Genomic DNA, 23,626 nt, shown 5'->3' on the forward strand with positions numbered 1-23,626 from the left:
TGTATAAGCATCCAGGGATTCATCATGACATCCCACCAGATGAATGGTGAGATCTTATTTTGAGTTTTACCTCACAAGCAACAGTGCCGGGTCTATGCACTGCTTTTGCTCTCATGTTGACACAGAAATACTGTACGGGCTCTGCAGGATCTGCAGACCTGCCGACCTTTAACAGTGGAATTAGGCCTTTGAGCCCTTATATGAAAGGTTTTCAGTAGTTTATATGAGAGCCTTTCATCAAGTGTCTGTGAGTGCATTTCATTAGCATGTGTGGTTTTCTGCATAGTATGTGAGAGTTTCATTTCATATGTTTGTATATAAGCTAATTCTGAATAATGTCCATGGTGGCTTCCCATATCTTTTAGCCTATGGAACATATTCTCTGACCAATCAGTGGTCCGTTGTGTCTTAAGGCTACAGTTAAGCATTGGTGTAGGTTGCTTAGAACCTCAACTGAGGTAGTAACAAAGAAACATCAGTATCACTTATGGGATGGTAACTACAATGGGGAAAAAACTGACCTGTGCCACGATGTACATGTAATGGAAAAACACCCCAAGTAAGATGAATGACAACTTGTAAGAGTTTTTATTCAGCAGTTAAATAAATCTGAAGTGATCTTTTTGAAAAGCCACTAAAAACAAATATGAGCCAGGTGTTCAAACTGAAATTAAGGCTGAAGGAGAAACAAAATCACAGCAAGGAAAACCGAGGGAGCTCTTCTTCAGGAATTACTTTCATCCCTGGGAATGTATGGGATTTTAACTCATACTTAAGAAAAAACTAGTTGATTATGTGGGTTGATTGTTTGCTGAGTCACACCAGAAACAGCTGGAAACTCATGTAATTCTTATCTTTGCTAGGCTAGCCAAAGAAAATGTGTTTCCCTCCCCTCTGTGCATCAAATCCTCTGTGAAATGGGCAAAAACCACCTGAACCAAACGATTCATTTTTTGGTGCATGTGTAAAAAATTGAGTGATTTTTGGTGTTTGTATTCACTTCATTTAATTCACATCTTATGAATGTTAATCATGTTGATTCTAATGTTGAAATGGCAGTGAAAACCTGATTAAAAACTAATGCTGAAGCAATCAGTCATGATTAAGAAGTTGCTGTGTTGTCCTGCTCTGTGTGCAGACCAGAGATTTTGTAGTTGATTATATATCCATTATTACCTCATGTTCCACTAATAACTCTCCCAGCTGATTCATTAGTGACTAATCGTCATCATCTGCTGCATTAAAGGAACAGTCCATCAGTTTTTTTGTGTTTATCGTACTGTAATCCCAACTGTGTGCGTGCAGTAGGACTGACGGGCAGTAAGAGGACAAACACAGTCACTGAGATTATCGCGCACGCACACACACATGCACACTTTGCCGGGAGATGCTCTCAGTTTATTTCCATCAGCTGTCTGTTAATTAAAACAGACAAACACTGGGATGAGATTCAGGAAAACAGATTTGCTCTCTTCATCTGTTGATCTCTGTCTCTCACACATTAATTCAACCATATGCAGGAGGAATTAGCTCAGTGTGTATTCTGGCGAGCTGACAACAGAGTCAACACTTACACACCCATGTGTTACTGTGCTTGTTAACATTCATTATGGATGCACTGCTTTCCCTCTACTTACTGCTTACTTTAACCTTAAACCGTGCGCTGTTTCCAGAGCAGCCACCAGCTGGAATGTCGGGTGACTCGGAGTCTGACAGGCCTGTAAGAGGTCGGCTCTTACAGCCAGGTGGATGAGGGATCAGTGTCGATGTCTAACTGCAGCACAGAGGCATCAATCATCAGTTTTACAGCCTAGAGGAAACAGTTTGTCTGAAACAGTCAGTGTCAGGCTTTGTCTTCCCTGCCGTCATGTCAGTGCAGTTATACTGTACAGAAGAGCACCTGCACTGTTACTGGCTGCAGGGGATTCTTGCCCCTCACACTGGATCCTCATTAGCTCTCTGAATTAATATGGCCTCTGCAGGTTACAGCATCTTCTGCTGGATGGAACAGACAAGTATTATACCTCTGTGCTTTCGGCTCAATGATTCCTATGTGTGCACAGAGGAGAGGATTTCTCTGGTTTAATTTCAATAATTTAAAAAGTTTTCATGACAGCAGCTCAACGACATGTTATGACATCTGAATAGGTCCTCTTCAGGAAGTCTTGATTCCATTTTCTGATTGGTTGGAGGAAATCTGCTCATTATTGTTTTGCACTAAAAGTAGAGCTTTACTGACTGACTTCATACAAAGTGAAGTAAGAAGACAAACAAAGAGAAAGGTACTGTGCAGGAGGGCTAATCCATGTGTCCACTTTTCTCAGCGTCTTCTGTCTCGTGGAAACTGATACATTTTGTCCACGTGGTCCTGGACTGCTCTTACATTTGTCTTGAACTGAATTTAGAGTTTGTTTCAGTTTTGGAGCATCTTGGAGAACTTTGCACAGTTCTTTGATGGAGTCAAACGGAGAGAGGAAAGGTGGGTTTGCCTGGTTTTGGACAGTTTCAGGTTGGTTTAGAGGTTGAACAAATGTTATGTATAGATCTTATTTTGCAATTACTCTGGCTTGGTTTTGGGCAGCTTTTGAAAAAGTCTCAGGTTGGTTTTGATTTTTGGATTTTAGATGGTTTCTGGACTGGTTTCAGGCTGTTTTAAAGTCAGCTTTAGGAAGTCTTTTCAGGTTGGTTTTGAGTTTGGACAAATTATATCATGTTGAGATCTGGTTTTGCACTTGTATTTGGACTGCTTTTATTCTTCTTTTAGACTTGGTTTTGAACAAATTTGACAAACTGACTTAGTTTTCTTTTTTTAATTTGTTTTAAAGCTTGGATTTAGACCTGATTTTGATCTCAGCGTCTTCTGTTTCCTCGTGGAATTCCACACTGATACCATAATGCTTCCCCTCGAACTCAGAGGCTTCAGACCATCTGTGTGCAAACCCTTTGTTTTGTGGCTGAGGATGGTCTTTATTGCCTCCAGTTATATATTTGCGCTAATTGTTCTGCTGCAGAGGATTTTTCAGACACTCAGAATAAGAATGTAAACATCTCATCCCAGTATCACACCACAATGTGCTATAACTATGGCCAAAAGCAACCATCTTTATTCTCACGACATCCTGAGAAATTAAACTTAAAATAATCTGCTTTAGATTACACTTCAGTGTGGATGAAGACCAGACAAACATGTTTCTCTTTTGCATCAGCATTGTTTAAGTCCAGTTCCTACAACTTAGGTGTAGAATGTGAAAATAAGACAAAGGATGTTTGTCTGAGATAGGCAGCCTCCTGTGTCTTTGTTTTTCTGTAAAAGAGTGATGAGAAATTCCCCGTGTGGTTTGCTGTACCTCTCATTCTTAGACAAACATGGATCCTGCGTTCAGCAGAGCAGCTTTGGTGCTTTTCATTTTTACTGCTAAGTGTTTTCAGCAACCTGCCATTTTGAGCAGGACTCAGTGTCCATTTCAGTTTCCTGTAAGTCAGACGTTATTGATACATTCACAGACATAAAATGCTTTATTATGGAAAAACATAGTGGTTCAGTTGTTGAAACAAGTCCCCACTTCATCACACTGTCACATCTGCTTATGGGCAGCATTCTTACGCACACACTCAGTCCTCATGAGGGCAGAAATGCAACACACAAACACATGCTATGTGTGTGCTGAAGCTGTCCGCCTGTATATATATATTCCTCTGCAGTGTTTTGGTGTAAAGTGGATAATTTATTACTGCAGTACATGTTTGCATTGAGTCCATTGCCATAGAAAGACACATTAATCATTTCATTGTTTCTCCCCCTCACTCTTCTATTTTTGCTTCACTTCTTCGTTTCTCGCCCTCTGGTTTCAGTTTAATTCCTATTTGACTCATGTTGACACTAAGCTCTCCTCCTCTGTTGAGATGCTGCAGAGTTTAAAAGTTTTTAAAAGGCTGGAGAACTCTTGATGAATCGGTTATGATAAATTCAGTGCTGTTTTGAAGACTTGTAAATGTGAGGGATTTTTTAATGTCATTTCCCACTGTTGCACCAGCAGCAGCTCAGTGAGCACCGTTTAAAGAGTTAAAATTAGAAAAAAACAGCTGCATTACCAAAGGATGCCTGAGTGCTTTCTGATCTTCAGCAGTTTATTGTAGCCCCCCCTCTGTCATTCATTTTTTAAACTTCTTCTCCTATCTCTGCGTATTCCTCCAAAGATGATCAGAGCAGTGACATAAAGTACAAATAAATGTAAAACAGGCATTCAGTAACCGTGTTTGTAGTCTCATACATTAATCAGCCATAACATTGTAAGCACCTGTTAAATATTGAGTTGTTCCCCCCTTTTTTCCCGTCAAAAACAGCTCAGCCTTGTCAAGTGTGTGCTGTGGCATCTGGCACCGAGCCATCAGAAGCGCAGATCTTTAAAGTGCTGGAAGAGGAAGTGGAGCCTCCGTGAATTGAACTTGGCTTTTCCAGAACATCTCACAGCTGCTCAATTTGATTGAGAACGTGAGAATTTGGAGGCATAAATTCATAGTTTTTTTCCTCAGACCATCCTTGAACAAAGTGTAGCAGGGTGAATTATGAAGGGTGTGTATTTGGTCAGCAACAGTGTTTAGGTAGGATATACTTCTCAAAATAACATTCACTTGAATAGCAGGACCCAAAGATTCCCAACAGAACATGGCCCAGGGCCTCACACTGCCCCTGCTGACTTGCGCTCTTACCATAAAGCATCCTGGTGCCATGTTCTAACCTGGTAATTAATGCACATGGACCTACCATTTTCTTGCTTGACATCAACTTCAGGCACAGAATGTTCACTTGCTGCCTAATGCATCCCACCACGACGAGCTGCCCCTGAAACACGTAACCAATGCTTTTCCTTTCACCTGTCAGTGGTCAGAATGTCATGGCTGATTGGTGAATGAGTCATTTTGAATAAGAACTGAAGCGCCATCTAGAGGCTGTATTAATTAATAGCAATACCAAAGATGGTAGGAAATTAGATGTTAAAATGTCGAATATGAATGGGACTAAAATCAATCAAATTTAGAGCTTCTACCATTCTAACGGGATGAAATGTGACCACACTCTGAGAGCACATTCTAACTTTGAAAGGTCCTTCCATCCTCATGCTCCAACTCTCTGGCAAGTCTGCTGAAATTCCTCTTTCCGGCTTTTGCGTATGAATCACATAGCTCCACCAGCTTTTTCCCCAGCAGAGGAAATGAAAGGAGTGGGCTTTTCAGGGAGATGGTAGCCTCAGCATCTTCAATCTTTGTAGGAAATCTGTGGATATGCAGCGATACTCCACTATGACTGAGTGGGAAAAGTGAAATCGACCCCATGCACACTGGTCAGGTCCTGTTAATTGATGCCATGTGTTTTAAAACAGTAAATTCAAGGAACTTCCAGTATATTTCTCCTAAAGGTAAAAGTTGTGCATAATGCAAGATGATCACATATGAGTAAATTAGCGATGATGAAATGCTTTTATTTAAGTGTGACATGAAAGTGTTTGGAGATTAACTCACTTTTTGGACCGTCTCCCTGTGCCCAACTGATGAACTGCAGTTTTTAGGCATTTCCAATTTAGCTTCTTTTATCAGCCCCAGAGGCTGGCGCTCTGTTTAAACATTAAAAGGCTGCCACCACTTCTTCTTCTTTGAACACTTGCTGGAACATTGTCCTGAAGGAAATGCAGGAAAAAAACCTCGTCTCGCAGAGGTTTTATTTATGCAGAAACTTGTCCTGGAACAGTAGGCCACAATATTTGTGTTAAAAAAACACAATTAATGTAACGTTTGTGAAACAACTTTTTTTAAATCTGTGGAGAAAACTACAGAGAAAAGTATTTCCTGGGATGTTTATTAAGCTGTTTACCTTCAGCCTCCTTTGCTCTTTTACTGAAGGACAGGAGGTTTAATCAATAATCATGTGAGAGGAATACAGTTATATTTAGCTGTGTGTGTGTGTGTGTGTGTGTGTGTGTGTGTGTGTGTCGTTCTGCCTTCTTCTCATGACTGCAGCTAATTAACAGACCATAAACAAACATCTAACGCCCTGTGTGTTTCTTTTTGTGTGTTTGTCTGTGTAAGGCTTATTAGTGAGGGTAAACACACTCTTGCAGCCTGTACACAGTGGGCAAACACACACACACACACACACACACACATTAAAAGAAAACTTTGAGCTGAACTGCTTTACTGATCAACAATCACATCAGTATCATATCGCTCCTCTAAATGTGTGCGGGAGCTGAACAGCATATGTTGTATGTGCAGTATAATGTGTATTATAATGTTTTATACATTTATTCATGTTCATTTGACTCAGTTTTTATTAGTTTCTGATTTAATTTCCTTCAGCTTGATTGAAGACAAAGTGCACCTCCAACATTAAGGGAAGTTTGAATAAATGTGGAAACAGTTTGAGGTTTCTGTACCTGGCCTGTGCACCCCTGTGCACCCCTGTGCACCCCCTGCACGCCTGATCCTGGTGAACAGAAAACAGATCAAGAAGATCTTTCAGAAGGAAATTTGAATGGAAAGTTTTAGGCCTTCAAACTTGGCTTTTGACTTCTGACTCCACCCAGGAGGTCATGTGGTTGGTGGGGTTGGTTTGTGATCATTACCATTTGTCCATTTGTTTGTTTGTTAGCGGTATCACACAGAGTTTTCCAAGCTGAATTTCTTGAAACTTGGTGGAGCACCTGAGCATTTGCAAAGGAAAACCCAGTAACATTTTCCATTAAATCAGATTCAGTCTCTTTAAATCACCAAACGCACCTCTGGCCTGGGTGGAGGCTCTCTCTAAACGCTGTTGTTTGTCAGCAGCACATATCAAGAAGGTGAAGGTGTAGAAATTATTAGCCTTTGCTGATCTTGATCCAGGACTTTTTATTCAGTAATTCAGTTTCAAACTGCTCTGGATTTGGGATTTTATTATGTTAAAGTAGTCTGACTGTTGAAATGACCGCTCATTTTAGGCTGTCGTCCTCTCATTCCACGATCTGCATCTTACAGTTTAGTAATTATCTTTCACTATAAGAAATGACAACCTTCACCCTGAAAATGGAAGGTTTTGGCAAAGATTTGCAGAGCTGCCTGGTCTTTGGCTTTATGCTTGTTAAGAATATGTTTAAAACATTCACTGTGCAAGTTTGCTCAACAGACTTCGTCTTACAGCATAGGCATAGGAACTGGGGGGGGGGGCGGGGGGGACATGCCCCCCCCCAGTGTTAAAGTCATTCCTTCGCTCCTGTCTTACATGGTTTATTTTTTTCATCGCTCACATCGTCAGAAATGGTTGAAACTGATTGAAAAATGAGTGAGATCATTTTTTTCTTTGTAAACCGTAATGTGGAGATGCTGCAAAGACTGATCATTTCATTTCTCTACATGATCACAGGAATACTATTCATTTCATTTGTTTTTACGCAGGATAGAGTTTAGTTGTGGCTTATTTCTACATTTCTTCTGGTTATTTTTGAATTGATTGAGCACATTAATGTACTAACAGAGACGCACACATAGAAGCTCTGAGCTGTGCAGCTTTGCTGCAGTAAATCAAAGGTTTCTTGAATGTGACTGGTTTAGCCAGCCAGCCTTATGAAGCGAATTTAACATCACACACGACATACTGGAAATGCTTTCAGGAAATTATGAAGAAAAACGACCAGTCAAGACGTGAAACAAGCTGTCTTAGAAACTGTCTCACACAAATCTCCACTGGAGTGCATGACTACAAAACTTTGCTAAAATTACCAGCAGCAGCTCTCGTCACTGACTGACCCTCCCTCGTCAGAACCTTTTCCTTCTGTGTGAACACATCAAAAGAAGAGACTTCCCAAACTAATTTGCAATTTCTGAAATATCAGCTTCTGATTTAAAGATAATCTCTGGCTGGATCTCATCCATAATTAGCTTTGTCACACTGATTTTGATTATTTCGAAGTCTGCAGTTTAACTATAAAAGGATCTCACTGCAGAGCCAAAAGTTCTGCTTGTCTGAAGTCTGCTACGATTCTTTCAGCTCCCATCCAGCTGGTCCAGATGTTGACAAACTGTAACTGCTTTACCAACTAATTGACACCAACACAACTCCTTCCTTTTGATGCAACTCTGGCTCTTGAACTGGTTCTGTTGAAGATTTTGGGAATCTCACAAACCAGCCAGTGACCTCATCAATCTGAGCAGAACAGTCGTCGAGAATCTGTCATTAATGGAGGATTTTGGTCATTCAAACCTGTGAAATGTGATGAGCACACTACCTGAGGAAACAGTATTGTTCTCAGCTCCTTCTGGTAGAGATGTTCCAAATGTCTAAGATTAGGACAACAGACCACAACAGAACTCGTCTCACCATGCTGATGACAACCTCTTCTCCTCTGAAGCTCTTCAAGCAACTTGTACTTTTCAGTCAACTTCTAAAGTACATGTTCAGATTGTTGAGAGTTGATACAGAGTTTACCAAAAACATCCCTTTTAATTTTTGACTTAAAAGAAGTTAACTAAGTTCAGATCAAGGGGATCAAAAAGGAACATGGTGAGCCCAAGCAGAAAGCCCCACCAGTCGTGACTTTCATCAACACCGTCACAGGTGCAGCCATGAACCAGCCAGAACTGATGCCCTCCGACTGCAAGGCCGGGGAGGATAACAAAATGATCGAAGAGTTCACAGCCTCTCTGCACCAAGGCGTAACCTCCCTGATCTAAAAGTCTGAAACAAGCCCATCAGCATGGACCCAACGAGTCCAGGTACACTGAGCATCTTATCCCATGAGCCCAGAACTACAAGTCCAGTCTCCAAACTCTTCTCACTTTCACTTCTCTCCCTAAGAAGGTTTATTTTCTGGTCTAAATATATCTAAATATCTTAATTATGTGGTAGTTTTCAGGGTGATGTTTTTAGGATGTTTTCTATGGTTCATTTTTAACCCGGACCCTTTAAATTCAGAGAACTTTGGATGTTATGTCACATGCATGTACTTTAGCAAAAGGTACTTCTAATTTTCAAATGCCCATTAGTTAATGTATCTGATCGGTCGGTTTGTATTTTTTGTTTCATACCTGCCCTATTTAAATGTTCTTTTTGATGACCCAGATGACGGCAGCTAGCATTTGTTTTAAACTTAAATTTGTTTTTACCCTGTTATTGGTTAAGTTTAGGCATGTAAAGGGTACTTGGTTGCCTTGAAAAAAGATCTGCCACGTAAGAAAAGACTCTACTGAAACGCATTATTTTCAGTGTTCTCAATGTTCTCTTCCAAGACAAATGGAGACACATGTTAGTATTGGTTCAAATCTGTTTATGTCCCAGGTCCTAATGGCTAAAAACTCTGCAGGGTGCGTCTTCCATGTACTGGTCCAGATGTGGCTTTGATCATCTATGATCTCCTGGTGGTCTCTAGCACCATAGCAACGTGATCAAGTTTAAAAACTTAACATCATCGCCTCGTCGCCGCTGTTAAATCTCCTGCCACATGGCATGCACAGGAAGATTAATTAAACAGAAAGTTTGAGAGTTTGTTGCGACTGTTGTTGACAGCATTAATTTCACATTCAGCTAGTCAGAGCTGATGACACTCGAGTCATGATGCTTTCACAGATGTGCAGTTGTAAACAGTTTTTGTGCCAAATGACAATCACGACTCATTTTGTGTTGGCTGTCACAGAGCTGTGAGGAGCTCCATCCAAACAGAAAGTGAAAATCAGATTCAGTCCCTCTGCTGAAGTGAGCGATGAATATTCATCAGTGGGGGCCAGGCGGGAGCGAGGGGAGGCAGGAGAGGAAGGAGACGATGATCAAAGCCGTAGATCTGCTTTGTTCTGAGAGAGAGGCAGAAATAATAAGAAAGGTGAAGGAAGGAAAGAATGAAGGTGGTTGAAATAAAAACAGCAGTATTTGTCTATTTTCATTTTTGGATTTGATGCTTGATCAGGTGGTCCCTGTGTTTAACAGGGATGAAATACATTTTCTTGGTTCACCTAGGGGCCCTAAATTGCCCCTGTACAACTTCTATTTGGAAGGTTTTGAAGGCCTGAAATGCAAAATTGGATTTATATCATCAAATGAAATGAAACTGACGAAAAAGAAACACAAAATGTCTTGGTTTCATGCTTTCAACAAATGTAGCTCTTCTGTTTTGGGGTCATATTCAAAGTTCTTGTTTAAGACATTAAACTGAAACCACATTGCACCCAGTTGTTCCTCGTACAGGATGAGAGCTGAGGGAAGGCATGATGTCAGTCCGGTTTGTGTATTTCATCAAACTTATTTGAGAAGTGAGTTCTGGACAAAGGAGGGACTCCTTTGATCAAATCGTGATGGACATCCAGATCACTTTCATTAAAACTGTGAGACAAGGCCTTGTCCTTGGCAGAAGAGTAACCTTCCAGATCAGTGATGGTATCCATGCTTCTTATTTCTATCTCCTGTCACTGTGAAATAACTCTGGACAAATACAGAATCTTCATACTTTTATCATGGCTACCTCAAGTGGAGCAGCTGAACTGAATAGATTTTGGAGAATTTGAATATTAATGAGAGGACACTGAAATTCGGTGGGCTTTAAGTTTAAATGTTGGAATTGTTACCACGTGTAAAGACATGCAAAGACAAACATGGCAGCATAAAATCCTTCTTTATTAATTAGCTAATTAACTTAGTTAAGGTGGAATCTGATAATAGAGAAGGAATGCATAACAGAGGAGATAATTAGATTAGATTTTGTTGTGCCCTGCTGTTTGAATTAGCATATAAATGAGGTAAAAGTCTTTCAAAACCTCTGTTAACTTCATTAATTGTAAACCACTATAAGTAACGGGTTTAGTGAGGGAAGAAAAGCACAGAATATTGGGTAAAGAATGACAGAACATGTCAAGAAAGAATTACTATATAAAAATATAAAAATCGTAACTATCTTAAGAGTGCAAGGAAAAAACATTTTAGAATACAGCAGGAGATGTTTGTCCTCCATTTTATTGCAAAACACAAAAGTGACGTAATCGATGGACCTAATATTACTTTTATTGTTTTTATAACACAGACAGGGTTCACAGACCTCCCCAATCAGAACGCAATAAAAAAAAGTTGAACTTCAAGTGTAGAGACGAACAGAAACAAGCTTTTCACACAGCAAGTTTCAAAAGGAAGTTTTAAGCAGAAGCCAAACACTGGAAGAGAAACAGACTTACTGAGCTGTTACTGAGTTTCCATCACTGCCAAAACTCCAAGACAAGACTGCGATAAGAACTGGGAAGCTAAGCAGATGATATGGCAACTAACAAGAAAAAGATAAGGGCAAACTGAAACTCTATGTGGAAAAATCAATGAACAGAACACAGGTTTAAAGCTAAAAACTAAATTTGAAAAAAAAATCTAAAAGCAGGAATTCTCAACAAACAAATCAAATAAATATCAGCATTCTGGATTCCTTCAGACGTCAGATTGAACTGTTTCTGTAAAGTCTGGGTCAGAATATGACTGGACTTCTTCACTAACGTTTAATGTTCTTCACTTAAGTTTCTATGAAGTAATAATTAGAGATAAAAAGGCAAAAACTTTTGAAAGTAAGTGGATTCGAAAAGGCTGTAAAAAAGAGGCCGGAGAAGATTAGGAGAGTTTATTCTTCAAAAAAGAAATGAATCCGAGTCATAAAATCTTTTTTTTACATCAATTCAAGAGAAATCGCTTTTTTCCACTTTTTTATCACTGGCATCACTGGCTTGCACTGTGGCAGCACTCTGCTCCGTTGGGTCGAACTTGGATGTTAGGTAGCAGTTTGCCTGGAAAGTTCTCGTGCATTTGTTGCTACGACTACAGTATGGCATGTCCAGTGTCAACCAGTTTTCTTCATGTTAGGATTCACCCCTCCATAAGACCTGTTGCCACTGATTTTCAGTCCACTTCTTGTGTCATTTGGCACAGCTCAGCCTTTTCTCCCTGTTTCCCTTCCTTAAGAACGGCTTCTTGACAGCCACCCTTCCATGGAGCCCATTTCTGATGAGGCTTGGGCCAACAGTAGATGGATCAGCTGAAGGTCCAGATGCATCTCTCAGGTCCTGTCAGGTCACAGCTGGATTTTTTCCTCTTTCTTAAGGACATCACTTTCAGATCCTGTTCATCTGCTGTAGATAGTTTTTTAGGCCTGACACTTCTTCTTTTGTCCTCCACTTGTCCAGTTTCCTCAAATGTTTTAAGGACACACTGCACACCATGCTGAGATATGCCAAGTTTTCAGCTAATAGCTCTTTGGGAATCACCTTGTTGCTGCAGAAATCCTATTTTCTGTCTGTCAAACTGTGTTTTCTTTGCTGTTTTTCATAGATGCAGCTAAAGAAATGGGAACAAATGATGTGTCTTTGTGACAGGCTGCTGGTAACAAAGTCCCTAAAGATCCCATTTAAAATGGCTTCTTTGCTAAGTTGTCTGTTCTGTGTCGACACAACACTGGTTCATCCCTTGAGTTAGGAGCCTTTTTAATGTCTGAATGATTAATGGGTCAGACTTAAGTGACTTAACAAACAAAAAACAGATTTTCTCTGAAAATAGTCGGGTACAAGGACTGGACTGAAAATTCTTTTCTGTCCTGCAATTTTCCCCTTTTACATAATTTCCTTTTCAGCTTCACCCTTCACCCGTCTGCAGTTTATGAAACCCACCCCACGACGCATGAGTGGAACCATGGCAACAGCAGAACCATAGCAACCTATGTCTTCCCCAGCTTCCCTAGCAGACATGGCCGACCTATTGGAGGAGTTTTAATGTTTTAATGAGGCGGAAACTGAAGGAGAGCCGACAAAGGAGCTAATGAAGACAAACGTGTCAGAAAAAATAAAGAAGTTGCCATTTTTAATTACCAGAGTGAAACTGCAGAGGATTAGCTCTTTTCATTGAGTCTGACACCATAAAACCAAAAATCTCACCCATGTAAGATTAATTCAATTTTCTATTTGGAAGGAAGCTTGAGCTTCTGACCCACTTCAAACATTAACAAGCTGCATAAAAAAGCTAAATCCTTTCAAGGCTGAAGAACAAAAATCAAATGTAAACTGTCATGTTTAATGGAAGAGCAGCTGAACAGCAGTTTGTGCTGAAAACTGATTTAACTACAGAGTTTGGGCTTATTCTTTGATCAGAACACTGAAAATTAGTTAAATTTTAAAGGAAAAATCAAGTATCCCAATGCTGTTGGTGACTAAATCCTTCCATCCTCTGCTTGTCATTTATCACGCATCACATCGGAGCTGACCTGAGGTTATGACTTAATGCAGTGGATTAGTATGCAGTCGTTTCATTGTACTGTATTAGTGGTTTGAAGCAAAGAAGAATTGTAGGAGGTGTTTCGTTTCATTAGGCTGATATTCAGCCTTGGCACTCAATGCCCCACCTGCTGAATGTTTCTCTGATTTGGGAAAAGATGCGTCCTCGTCTAATTAAGCCACTTCATCAGCCAGCTCTCTCTCTATTAATTGTCAAGTCTGTGAAGAATGACCTCCCCTATTAACATTGTTCATATATCAGTCCATAAATCTGAGACTAATGTATCATTTATGATTTTGGGCTATTTAATTAAAACTTATTTGGCTTCATTCAACTTCTACACTCCCCATTAGAGAAGCAGGGTGTGGGAGGCAATGATTACAGGATAATGGGCTAAGTAAATTCATTGCAGTAATAATGACTGAGCAGGATTACACTCAGTGACAAAGACAAATTGCTCTTGTCTATCCAGCCGTATTCACAGCTTTTAATGTAGCAAACATGAATGGAATCACATTGTATTCAATTTTAAGGGGTAAAATACAACCTTGTTTCATACTCAAGCATTAATCTCTCAAAGTGTTGGTGTAGATCCTCAGTCCATGTCATTGTGAGCCGGAATGCTTGAACTGAAGGCTTCTTGACTTGTTGGTTCTTACTGACTGGTGGGCAGTTCCGGGTTTATGAGCTGCGGGTACATTTACACTTTGGGAGTAGTTGAAGTCCTGCGATGGACTGGCGACCTGTCCAGGGTGTACCCCGCCTTTCGCCCGATGACTGCTGGGATAGGCTCCAGCCCACCCGCTACCCGATTAACGGACTATCGGTATAGAAAATGGATGGATGGAGTAGTTGAAGTCCCATGTATGTCTCTAACCAGTGGCGGGCCATGCATTTGGTACCTGGGCCTTCAGTGGGGACTTAATCCACCTCTTAATACCACCATTGTGATGTCACAATTATAAACACCATCAATACGGTACAAAAAATGCAATATAACAAGGCGTGGTATTACACAGAGAGACAGAGACATCAAATACATTTAAATGAAATACATCGTACTCACCAAAGATGCACATTATTTACAGACATAATCCATCCTTCGTTCTTTGCACAGGAAAACTTGAATGACGCTTTCATAGCAGCGACCTCTGTGTTTCAGTTCTGTCAATAAGTCCATTTCTATAGTCATGGAGGCCAAGACTGCGAGTTGTCTCTGTCCAGTTGTATTCTTGGCATAGGTTTTTATTCTCATAAGGGCAGATAATGTCCGTTTGACTGTTGCAGTGGATGTAGTTTGCAAACCCTTTGACTGCAAATACCAAGTCGATCACTTGCAAATAACAGGCATTCTCAGCAGTGTAATTTGCAATGCTCCTCATCGGCTGTAAACCAGTGGTACCACTCGTAGGCACTGGTCTGGAAGTGGCAAACAAACCCTTGTACGGGCTGAAACAAGCTAGCTAGAGTCAGGGTTGGCCGACCTCTGCTCACAATCTTTAGCTTATCCGGAAAGGTTCGCATTGAAAATGGATTTTTAAGTATTTCCAAGACCAAGACCAACTCTACCAAATCTGTTTCCCCATCTCCATCAGCCATTGTGGGTGCAAAAAAAACCCTATCTCAAAAGTATTGTGCACAGATGTGTCCGTATAGCAGACATGCTCAGGCCTAAGCTGGGCTACTTTTAGCACTTATGGCTCAATTACTGTGCTGGCAAATATTAAGTGGTCCAAATGTTGCCCAAAAGTCATGAGTTGGGCCTAACTTCAGTTGAAACACATTCAGTGAGCTGTTGCCCAAATTAGAAGGCTACATTGGGATTGTGGTGCCACAGGTTCAGTGGGACCTGATGCAAATCTCTCAGGAAGAGCTAGTTTTAACCTTGCCACAGGCAGTTGGGAAATAAACTGGAGTCCTTTCCTCTGATCAGAGCGGGCTTGGTCTTGAGTCTGAAATTCTATGATTTAATATATGTTAAGTTTCAGAGATGTGCATGTTTTTGTGTCCATCTACAACTTCTTGTCCAAATATGGCCATTTCTGAGTGACCAAACGACCAAAATAACGATGGCTGAATGCCATACTGGAGGCTCTAAAACGTCATTGCACAAGCCTTTGGGTGATGTCACGATGACTTCGTCCATCTTTTATCTTTTATCTAAAGTCCAAATCCAACCCTTTTAACTGGTGCTGCTGTGTCAGTAACTATGGCAACCACAAAAAGGAGGAGGAAAGTCTCTGTTGGAGCAGATCAACTCAACAAATAATGTAACATGTGAGTCTTTGACCACTATTTCAAGATTGTTGCTAACGCTATCGTCAACCCATACATGTATAGAATAACTTTTTTGTTGAACCACAACATCCTGCCAAGACTTTTCTACTAGGGACAAAAACTACCTGCACACACATCCTTAGTGTTGCACATGGGCCTCTCCACATTGAAACATCAAGCAAACAGCAGGGATGGCAGAGTGAGCAAAAAGTTGGCTGCATAACTATATCTAAATTATGTTGACCTGTCTTGGTCCCCTTCAGCAATAAAAACACTCAAACAAACTGCAGAGAGTTGTTGGTATTAATAATAGGACTGACTGACGCAGCCTTTTTACTGAAACTTTTTACTAAAACTGACCTTATTTGACATTACGTTTTGTAACACGTAGACAGTAAGTCATTTCAATTTATTTTTAAGTTTTTCTGGTTATATCACCCTGTTTACAGCTGCTCAGTATTCAGTTACAATGTTTTTTTCTCCCTGCAGGCATTTTTTAGGAAAATACCCATTGGCCTAAAGGTTCTATTTCCAAACTTTTCTAATGTAGTTAAAAATGAGTTCTGCAGTTTTTCTTTATAATTTAGTGTGGCCAACTAACAAGAGGTTGTGGCTCAGCCTGCAGATATCAATGCCACGTTAATTTAACACATCTGGAACTGTGCATGACAATGACATGTCATATGTAACCGTTTTATACAAATAAAAGTTTATGCATCTGACCTGTAGCTCCACCTCAGGGAGTTGAGCCAGGCAGCATCTAAGTGGACGGTCCACCAGCTCCCAGAAGGTGGTTGGTTTGAATCCCTACTCAGACACAAACACAGCTTTCCAGATCGAGAATCTAAACATTGAATCTAAACTTTGATTCTGTGGCTCCTCACCTGAAATATGTTCCAAAAACTGGCAAAAACACCAATGACAGGATGCAAAACAACCAAAAAAGAATGCTTAACAACCACAAAGAGACTTAACGTTAAACATTAGAAGCAAAACATTAAAAAACAAATAGAAATAGATACAAAACACCACAGACATTCATATAATTAGATAAAAAGAATCTAAATTTGTCCAAAAAAAACAAAAACTGGACAACAAAATTGAATGAACAAGGCTTCGTGTTCATGTTTTCAACATGCAAACGATCATTTAACATGGTTTCAGGCCTGTACTCGCTCATTCTTAGTTATTTAAAAGATGATCAGCACCTCAACCACGTGCTGCTATTTCAGCCTGGCCTGCTGCCAGCACTCCAATGACGTGGGTGTCCTCGCTGAGTCGCCCCCACTGCATGAAGGGAGCAGACTCAGATTCTGTTCCTCCTTCATTTGAAGAACAAATAAAACTCTGATCATCCTTTTCTGGTCGGTTTGCTCCAGTTGGCTGCAGTTTCTGTACAAAGGCCAGTGCTGCTGCTGGTCTGAGACTTGTGATTAAACCTGTTTTGCTCTCAGGAAAAGGGATCCAAAAACTTAACATGTTGATTGATTGCTTTCATATATGTACAGAAGCACACGGTGCGGAGCTGTTAAAACGGCAGTGTTCCTTTCCTACAGACGAAGGCTTCAATGGGCTTTAAAGACAATTCAAAGATACTCTTTATTTTTCAAGACCGTCAGCCGTCTTGGGTGCAGCTGTGGGTTTGAAGGGAACATTCAGACTGAGAAAAAGCTGCTGGGAACACATCTGTTCCCAAACATTTTCATTCAAGCTACATTGCTGGGGGAAACAGCAGGGGTCCACATGCATTACTCTTAAGGCCACACATTTTTCTATCAGCAAAGTTTTTTCAGCCGCTCTGCCTTTATTAGACTTCACCACCGGTTTGCTCTGATGAGCCTCAGAGACTGTTTGAGAAAACGCTCGTGGCCGATCAGGTGGTGACGTGCCTCATGAATGAGCACCGAAGCGACGCAGACTCCCCCGTCACACTCTGGTGTAGTGTTGCTAGTTTCCTGTTGGTGGTGCTGATGAGTAAACCTGCTTCTTCGGGTCGAATCAGGACAAACACGACAGAGGCCCAGTCACTCCTAGAGGTTTCTGCATGTCCAACATTGTTTTATTCACAATAATGAAAAAAAGCTCACTCATTCCTCGTGTTTCATTACCACCACAGTCTGCATCTCAGGTGGGAGAACTGTAATCTTCCATGGAAGTCTCAAGCCACCCTTCATTTCTTTATATATTACTAGGAAAATAGTATATACGTGCAGAGATTTATTTAAACATGTTCTAACATAAATGCAAATACAATAAAAAACTAAGTCTGTATGATTTTAACAAGCTTGAAAGTGAATATTTGGTCTGAGCCCCTTCATTCTCCAACACAGCCTGAACCCACAAGCTTTCTGTCATTTCTTTAAGTAGACTCCCTGATAGGTCCCAGCATGTACTGTAGCCAACTACTCTTGGAATTTTAAACCTTTGTGGATTTTGTCCAGTAAAAGTGAGTAATCTGTAGTTAAAAGGTTGATGCTCAACATCACATTAAATTGGATATTTTGCAAAAACAAACTATTTCTCCTGTATTAACTCCTGTATCGCATGCAAACACGGTTTTTAGTCAAAAAAATGTCCAAAATGAATCACTGTTTTCCGTATACACAAACTTCTCATGACAAACAGAATGAGTCTGTACTGGAAACCATCTTGTGCTGTTACGTCACGTTGAGCAACTTTATCATCCGTTACATCATTACATCTGCTACTGCTTTGGTTCTGAACTTTTCCCCAAAGGATTATCAGCTCACTGGGCATGCTCAGAATGTTCTCCTGTATCTTAAAATATCACCTCCTAGTGGCCAGGTATGATTTGTGGAGGTAAAGATATTCAGCCCCAGGAGTCTTTTTGGGGTTCCTGCTGAATAATGACATGCCCAAAATGAATTAAGTATCCCTCTGTAACTGCAAACTCTGTGTAAACCATTTTGGAATCAAAATTTGGTATCAAAACACCTGTGATACTTCATCAGAGCTGGAGCCTGTCCTGCCTCCTGCCCCCTGCTCCAGGGTTAAGAAAATATCTGGGATTGTGGAGTTTAGGCCTAAATGTAGGAGCTCTGACTCCATGAGTAAAGGGTAACTCAAACAGGGTTTTTTGGAGGGATGATCATGCTACATGTGTTGGGTTTGCTGATCTCAGTGAAAAGCATATTATTATTTGCTATGATGTGATGCTGTGAAATTAAAAAATGTCCTAACCCATAACACAGGCAAAAAAAGTGACTTTAAAATCAGTTCACTTTCGACTAACTTTCCCTCTTTAGAGGATATTCCACTTCAAGAGCAGTTATATCTGATATCTGAGTGTATATTAGATATACACTCAGATTCAATTAATTTTACACAGGACATCACTTTCAGATCCTGATCATCTGCTGTAGATAGTTTTTTAGGCCTGACACTTCTTCTTTTGTCCTCCACTTGTCCAGTTTCCTCAAATGTTTTAAGGACACACTGCACACCATGCTGAGATATGCCAAGTTTTTAGCTAATAGCTCTTTGGGAATCACCTTGTTGCTGCAGAAATCCTATTTTCTGTCTGTCAAACTGTGTTTTCTTTGCTGTTTTTTAAAAGATATGACTTAAAAACATGATAGACCATAACACATTGTTTCTTCTTTGTGTGTCTTTCAGTGGTTCGGGGATCTGGTGACTCCTGTCTGGTGGGAGGATGTTTGGTTAAAAGAGGGTTTTGCCCATTTCTTCGAGTATGTCGGGACTGACTTCCTCTTCCCGAAGTGGAACATGGTGAGTGGAAACAGTTTCATAGAAAAAAAAGCCTAAGAGTGGAAACTACCAACAAATAACCAAAATCTCTGTCTAATCTTTGCTTTCTTTTGACTGGTTTGAAACAGGTTTCTTTGTTTTCTTTTTATGATTTACAGTATCATCAGTAAATCATAGGCCACACATTCAACCTTTTTGTCTTCACTGTTACCATGAAAATAAGTTCTGAGCTGTCAGTCTGTCAAAAATGGCGATGAAACTAACATGAAAATAACCTACACTCAAAGTTCATTTTCAGACAATTCAAAGAGTTTAACCACAGATGAGTCTCCTGAAGATGTCATACATCGAAATGTGTAAAAGTTACACAGTGAAACATATTAGTTTTACATAATAATACTCCTTTTCTTTTGAGTGGGGATTGGTCGGTATAATTTGACTGTCAAGTCTTTCTCGTTCCTCCTATGATTATTAGGCATCAGGTGTGTCGTCCCAGCACTCGAGTAGACATCATCTGGAGAACTGTGGCCACTGATAAAAGCTGAAAGTGTCAGGCAGCAAACAGAAGAGTCTGATGCAGTCACTTCTGCTTTTAGGCTTTATTGGAGTAGATGTGTCGTTTAATATCTCGACTTTGTCAACTATAAGAAGCTACCATCTGCTCTAATAACTGACCCGCAGAAAAAGGTTACGTTTATGACTTGAGTTGATGTTTAGCTGGTGATGCTTCACAATAGTATGATAATGACAACCTCTTCAAAAGCTGAACTCTAGTGTTGAACAAAAGGCTAATTTCTTGACATTTCAAAATAGACAAACCTTTTGATCTCAAAGTCCATCCATCCACTCACCCATGATCTTCCGCTCCTCTGGTCGGATCCCAGTGGCAACAGGTCCAGGAGGGAAACCAGAATTCACTTGCCCCAGTGACACTGTCCAGCCGCTCCTTGGGCATCCTGAGACTCTTCCAAGCCAGAGGGCATAGATAATCCCTTCAGCGAGTTCTGGTTCTTCTCTGGGGTCTCCTGCATACTGGACATCCCTGGAAATCAACCAAAAGGGGGGCAACCAGAAGACTCTTTTCAATGTGAAGAAGCAGAGGCTCTACTCCAAGGTTCTCAAAGTTCAATCCCCTCACCCTGTTTCTAAGACTGCTTTCACACTACAGCTGCAAGTAACACTGCATCCTGATCCCACCACTCCTGGCTCCAACGCCACATCCAAATGGTTCTCTGTGCAGATGTTGCGGTTATTGCTCTGCATAGAGCCATCATTAACATCTGAATATTCTTCCTCCTCTTCCTCCTTCATGATATCTCCCGCTCACAGATTTGCCGGCTGCCGCCACACACTATTTTTAGCATTAAGCTATACAGTCCTGCTGTACCGGCTGCCGTTGCCATGGTCACTTCCGTAAACACCATTGTGGCGTGGTCTATGGGATCGGATTTGAGCATTAAGACCTGCAGTGTGAACGTAGCCTAAGGCTGAGTCCTATGGAGGTGAATCTTGACCATAATTCAAATTAAAATACATTTGCAGAAATGCTTTTTCATTTTAAGAATGTGGCTGCATTATTTGACTCATAAATGAAATTAGTAATCAATCATTCTATTTGCATTTTAATTTTCTTCTTCTAGAGTGCTCAATCTTTCACTTAATTAAAATGAAAAAAAATAGACATTTGAGATTTAATTTTCAATATATGCCCCAGCAAATAGATACCAAAATTCAATTTGAAATGTCAAATTTGAAAATTAAAATGCATTTGCAGAAATGCTTTTTCATCTTAAGAATGTGGCTGCGTTATCATAAATAAAATTAGTAATCAATCCTTCCATTTGCATTTTCTTCTTCAAGACTGCACATTATTGCTTTTTGGTTGTCATGGTCTGCCCGCAAAGTCCTGCCCATGATTCAAAAACGAAAAAGCAATCTGAGCGGCGCAGCAGAGTGACGTCAGCGCTTCTTCAGCTCCCTGCTGACCGAGCTACCCATCTAGTTCGGTAGGGGGCGCTGTGCACATCTGCATTGCATTACATTGCAAATGTGACGGGAAACGCATCACAGATCATGGTGCTCCCTCAAATTGTGCAAAGACTGTTAGAATTAGCTGAGCAGGTAGAATCTAATAATATATCTGGGTCTGATGCCCGTGACCGAGTAGAACAAGTCAGAGAGCTTGGCTGCATACTCAGATTTACACATTAATGAGGTTGCCATAGTAAACCTCTGTTCAGTCCTGGAACAGCTGGATGCTGTGGAGCCTCAAATGGGACGAGGACGACCAACCATCAACACCCTGTTCGAGTCCATTGAAAATGATTTATTAAATGGTTTAAAAATAAAGGAAATAGCAGAGCTGTTCGGTGGAGGCCACCAGACAATCCGTCGGATTGAAGTAGCAGACTCCTTATTACTATTATTTGTAAAGGGACCGTGTTCACAACTAAACTTAATTGTTGCCAGTTGATGCTTTGTGCCAAAGTTATAACCTGATCCTTGTGACTGTCACTAAAAATAACTTTTATAACGTAGATCAGCGGCTCCCAAACTAAACGATCAGCGGCTCCCTTCTATGTCCCAACCGGGTTGACATTAAGAAACCGGGCGGGCGGTGACGTCCTCTCTTCATTCATGGACCGGGGGTTTATGTCCACTGCTATTGTCAAATAGAATCAAATAATGCAGCCACATTCTTAAAATGAAAAAGCATCTCTGCAAATGCATTATAATTTGAATTCTGGTCAAGATTCGCTTCCATAGAGTCCAGCCTGCCTCGGAAGGTTTAGTTGCTTGTATCCGCAACTTCTTTCTTTTGCTCACAATCCAGATCCCATAACCATAAGTGAGGGTTGGAACAAAGATGTCAATCATGTGAGCTCAATAAAGTCATTGAAATTAAAATAGCAGGCACTGACATTAAGTTTTTGTATAATTTTAGTTACTATTTAACTTTATACACCAAAAACTATTTGGTTAGGTCCAGAAATAGACCATAGTTGGGGTTAAAAAAAAAAACCTTCCATTAATGTTCACTTCATTTTAAAGAGTAAAAAAATAAAGCTGATACATTTTTCCTTGTGGAACGTGGGCAGCACTTGGAAGTGGAATAACCAAACAGTTGCTGGTAACTGAGGAGCTTGTCAAACCTTTCTGACATGCAGGAAATGAGACTTTTGGGTCAGCATAAAGTGCTTTCAGATACACTGCTCACTCTTAAAATTTGAGTTGTCTGCCTCTGATATTGTGAGGTGACTCAGATATTTCTTTCTTTTTTTTTTTTTGCCAGAGTAAAACATGAAAAGTAAAATCCTCAGACACCAAATGCAGCACATTAATGTGGTAGACAACTTAGATTTAAAAAGAGAGAAACAGAACATCTGTTCCTGGGATGGAAACAGGATTTTAAATCGGACTTGTTTTATTTTTTCTCAGTTTATCGACTCTGCCGATGGGTATCTGTTAGTGGTGGTTGCTGTTTGGCAGAAAATGATTCCTGATGGAGGATTATCCAGAGTAACTGGGGCACTTTTTGTTCCACTCACAAATAAAACACCACTGTGCTCCATTGTATTGAGGTGGTAGCTTATAAAACTGAAGCTGTGCTGGACCAGACTTCTTTTTTTGTGAATAATTGGGTTGAATTCAGACAAATATACAGTGGTTGACCTCTTCAAGACTGAAATCTATGAGCTCTTTCAAACTGAGTCATCAGAAGAAGATAAAGTACAAATCTATAATCAAGTTATTCTTCCTCTTGTAACATTTTCTCATCTTATTTCATCTACTCTGATTCTTGGCTTAAAGCCAGTCTTTGTCCTCACCTCCAATATGTGATAGTTTTACAATCCAGGTAAATGGTAATGTAATTGTGAGATTACAACGTTTTAGTGGGTAGTTGTTTTGTGCCAGCTAGGGTTGCTTCATGTCACGAGAGCTGCGGCCCATGAGTAATAAACCGTGGAGTCCCTGAAAATAGCTATTTCACCCCAACCAGGTATTTTTGACAATCCAAAGATAACTGTGTACATTTATTCTAACCCTCAGCATTTACGTTCATCTCCTAACCTTAACCAATAGTGGGCGTGAGCGAAGAAGCAAAAGAGAAGATGTGGAAGACTATGGCACCGGATCTGAACCAGCAATCTGCTGTTTAAAGGTTAAGAGCTGAGCATTTAGTTATGTCACTCTGCAACAGGACTGGAAACATCATCAGGAGATGTATCACAGTAGCAAACTGAGCGAGGAAAACTGTGATTTTAAGATCTTTAAGTTTCTATTGACAAACTGCTGCACATTTTTCTCTGGATCAGACATTCCAGCTGTACTCTTGGCCAAAAATGTTTCGAATGTCAGTCAAACCCA

General features: G+C 40.4%; 1 protein-coding gene across 1 annotated transcript in view; it reads left to right on the forward strand.

Moving 5' to 3' along the window:
• The window catches only part of LOC140283197 (thyrotropin-releasing hormone-degrading ectoenzyme-like), a 225,578-nt gene that overhangs the window by 122,433 nt on the left and 79,519 nt on the right, over positions 1-23,626 (forward strand). The window contains exon 6 of the mRNA XM_072377909.1: positions 19,166-19,279. Within this exon, the coding sequence (XP_072234010.1) occupies positions 19,166-19,279 (114 nt within the window). The remainder of the gene's footprint in view (positions 1-19,165; positions 19,280-23,626) is intronic.

This window comes from Leuresthes tenuis, unplaced genomic scaffold, assembly GCF_036924035.1.
Source record: "Leuresthes tenuis unplaced genomic scaffold, fLeuTen1.0.hap1 SCAF_23, whole genome shotgun sequence".
Lineage (NCBI taxonomy): Eukaryota > Metazoa > Chordata > Actinopteri > Atheriniformes > Atherinopsidae > Leuresthes > Leuresthes tenuis.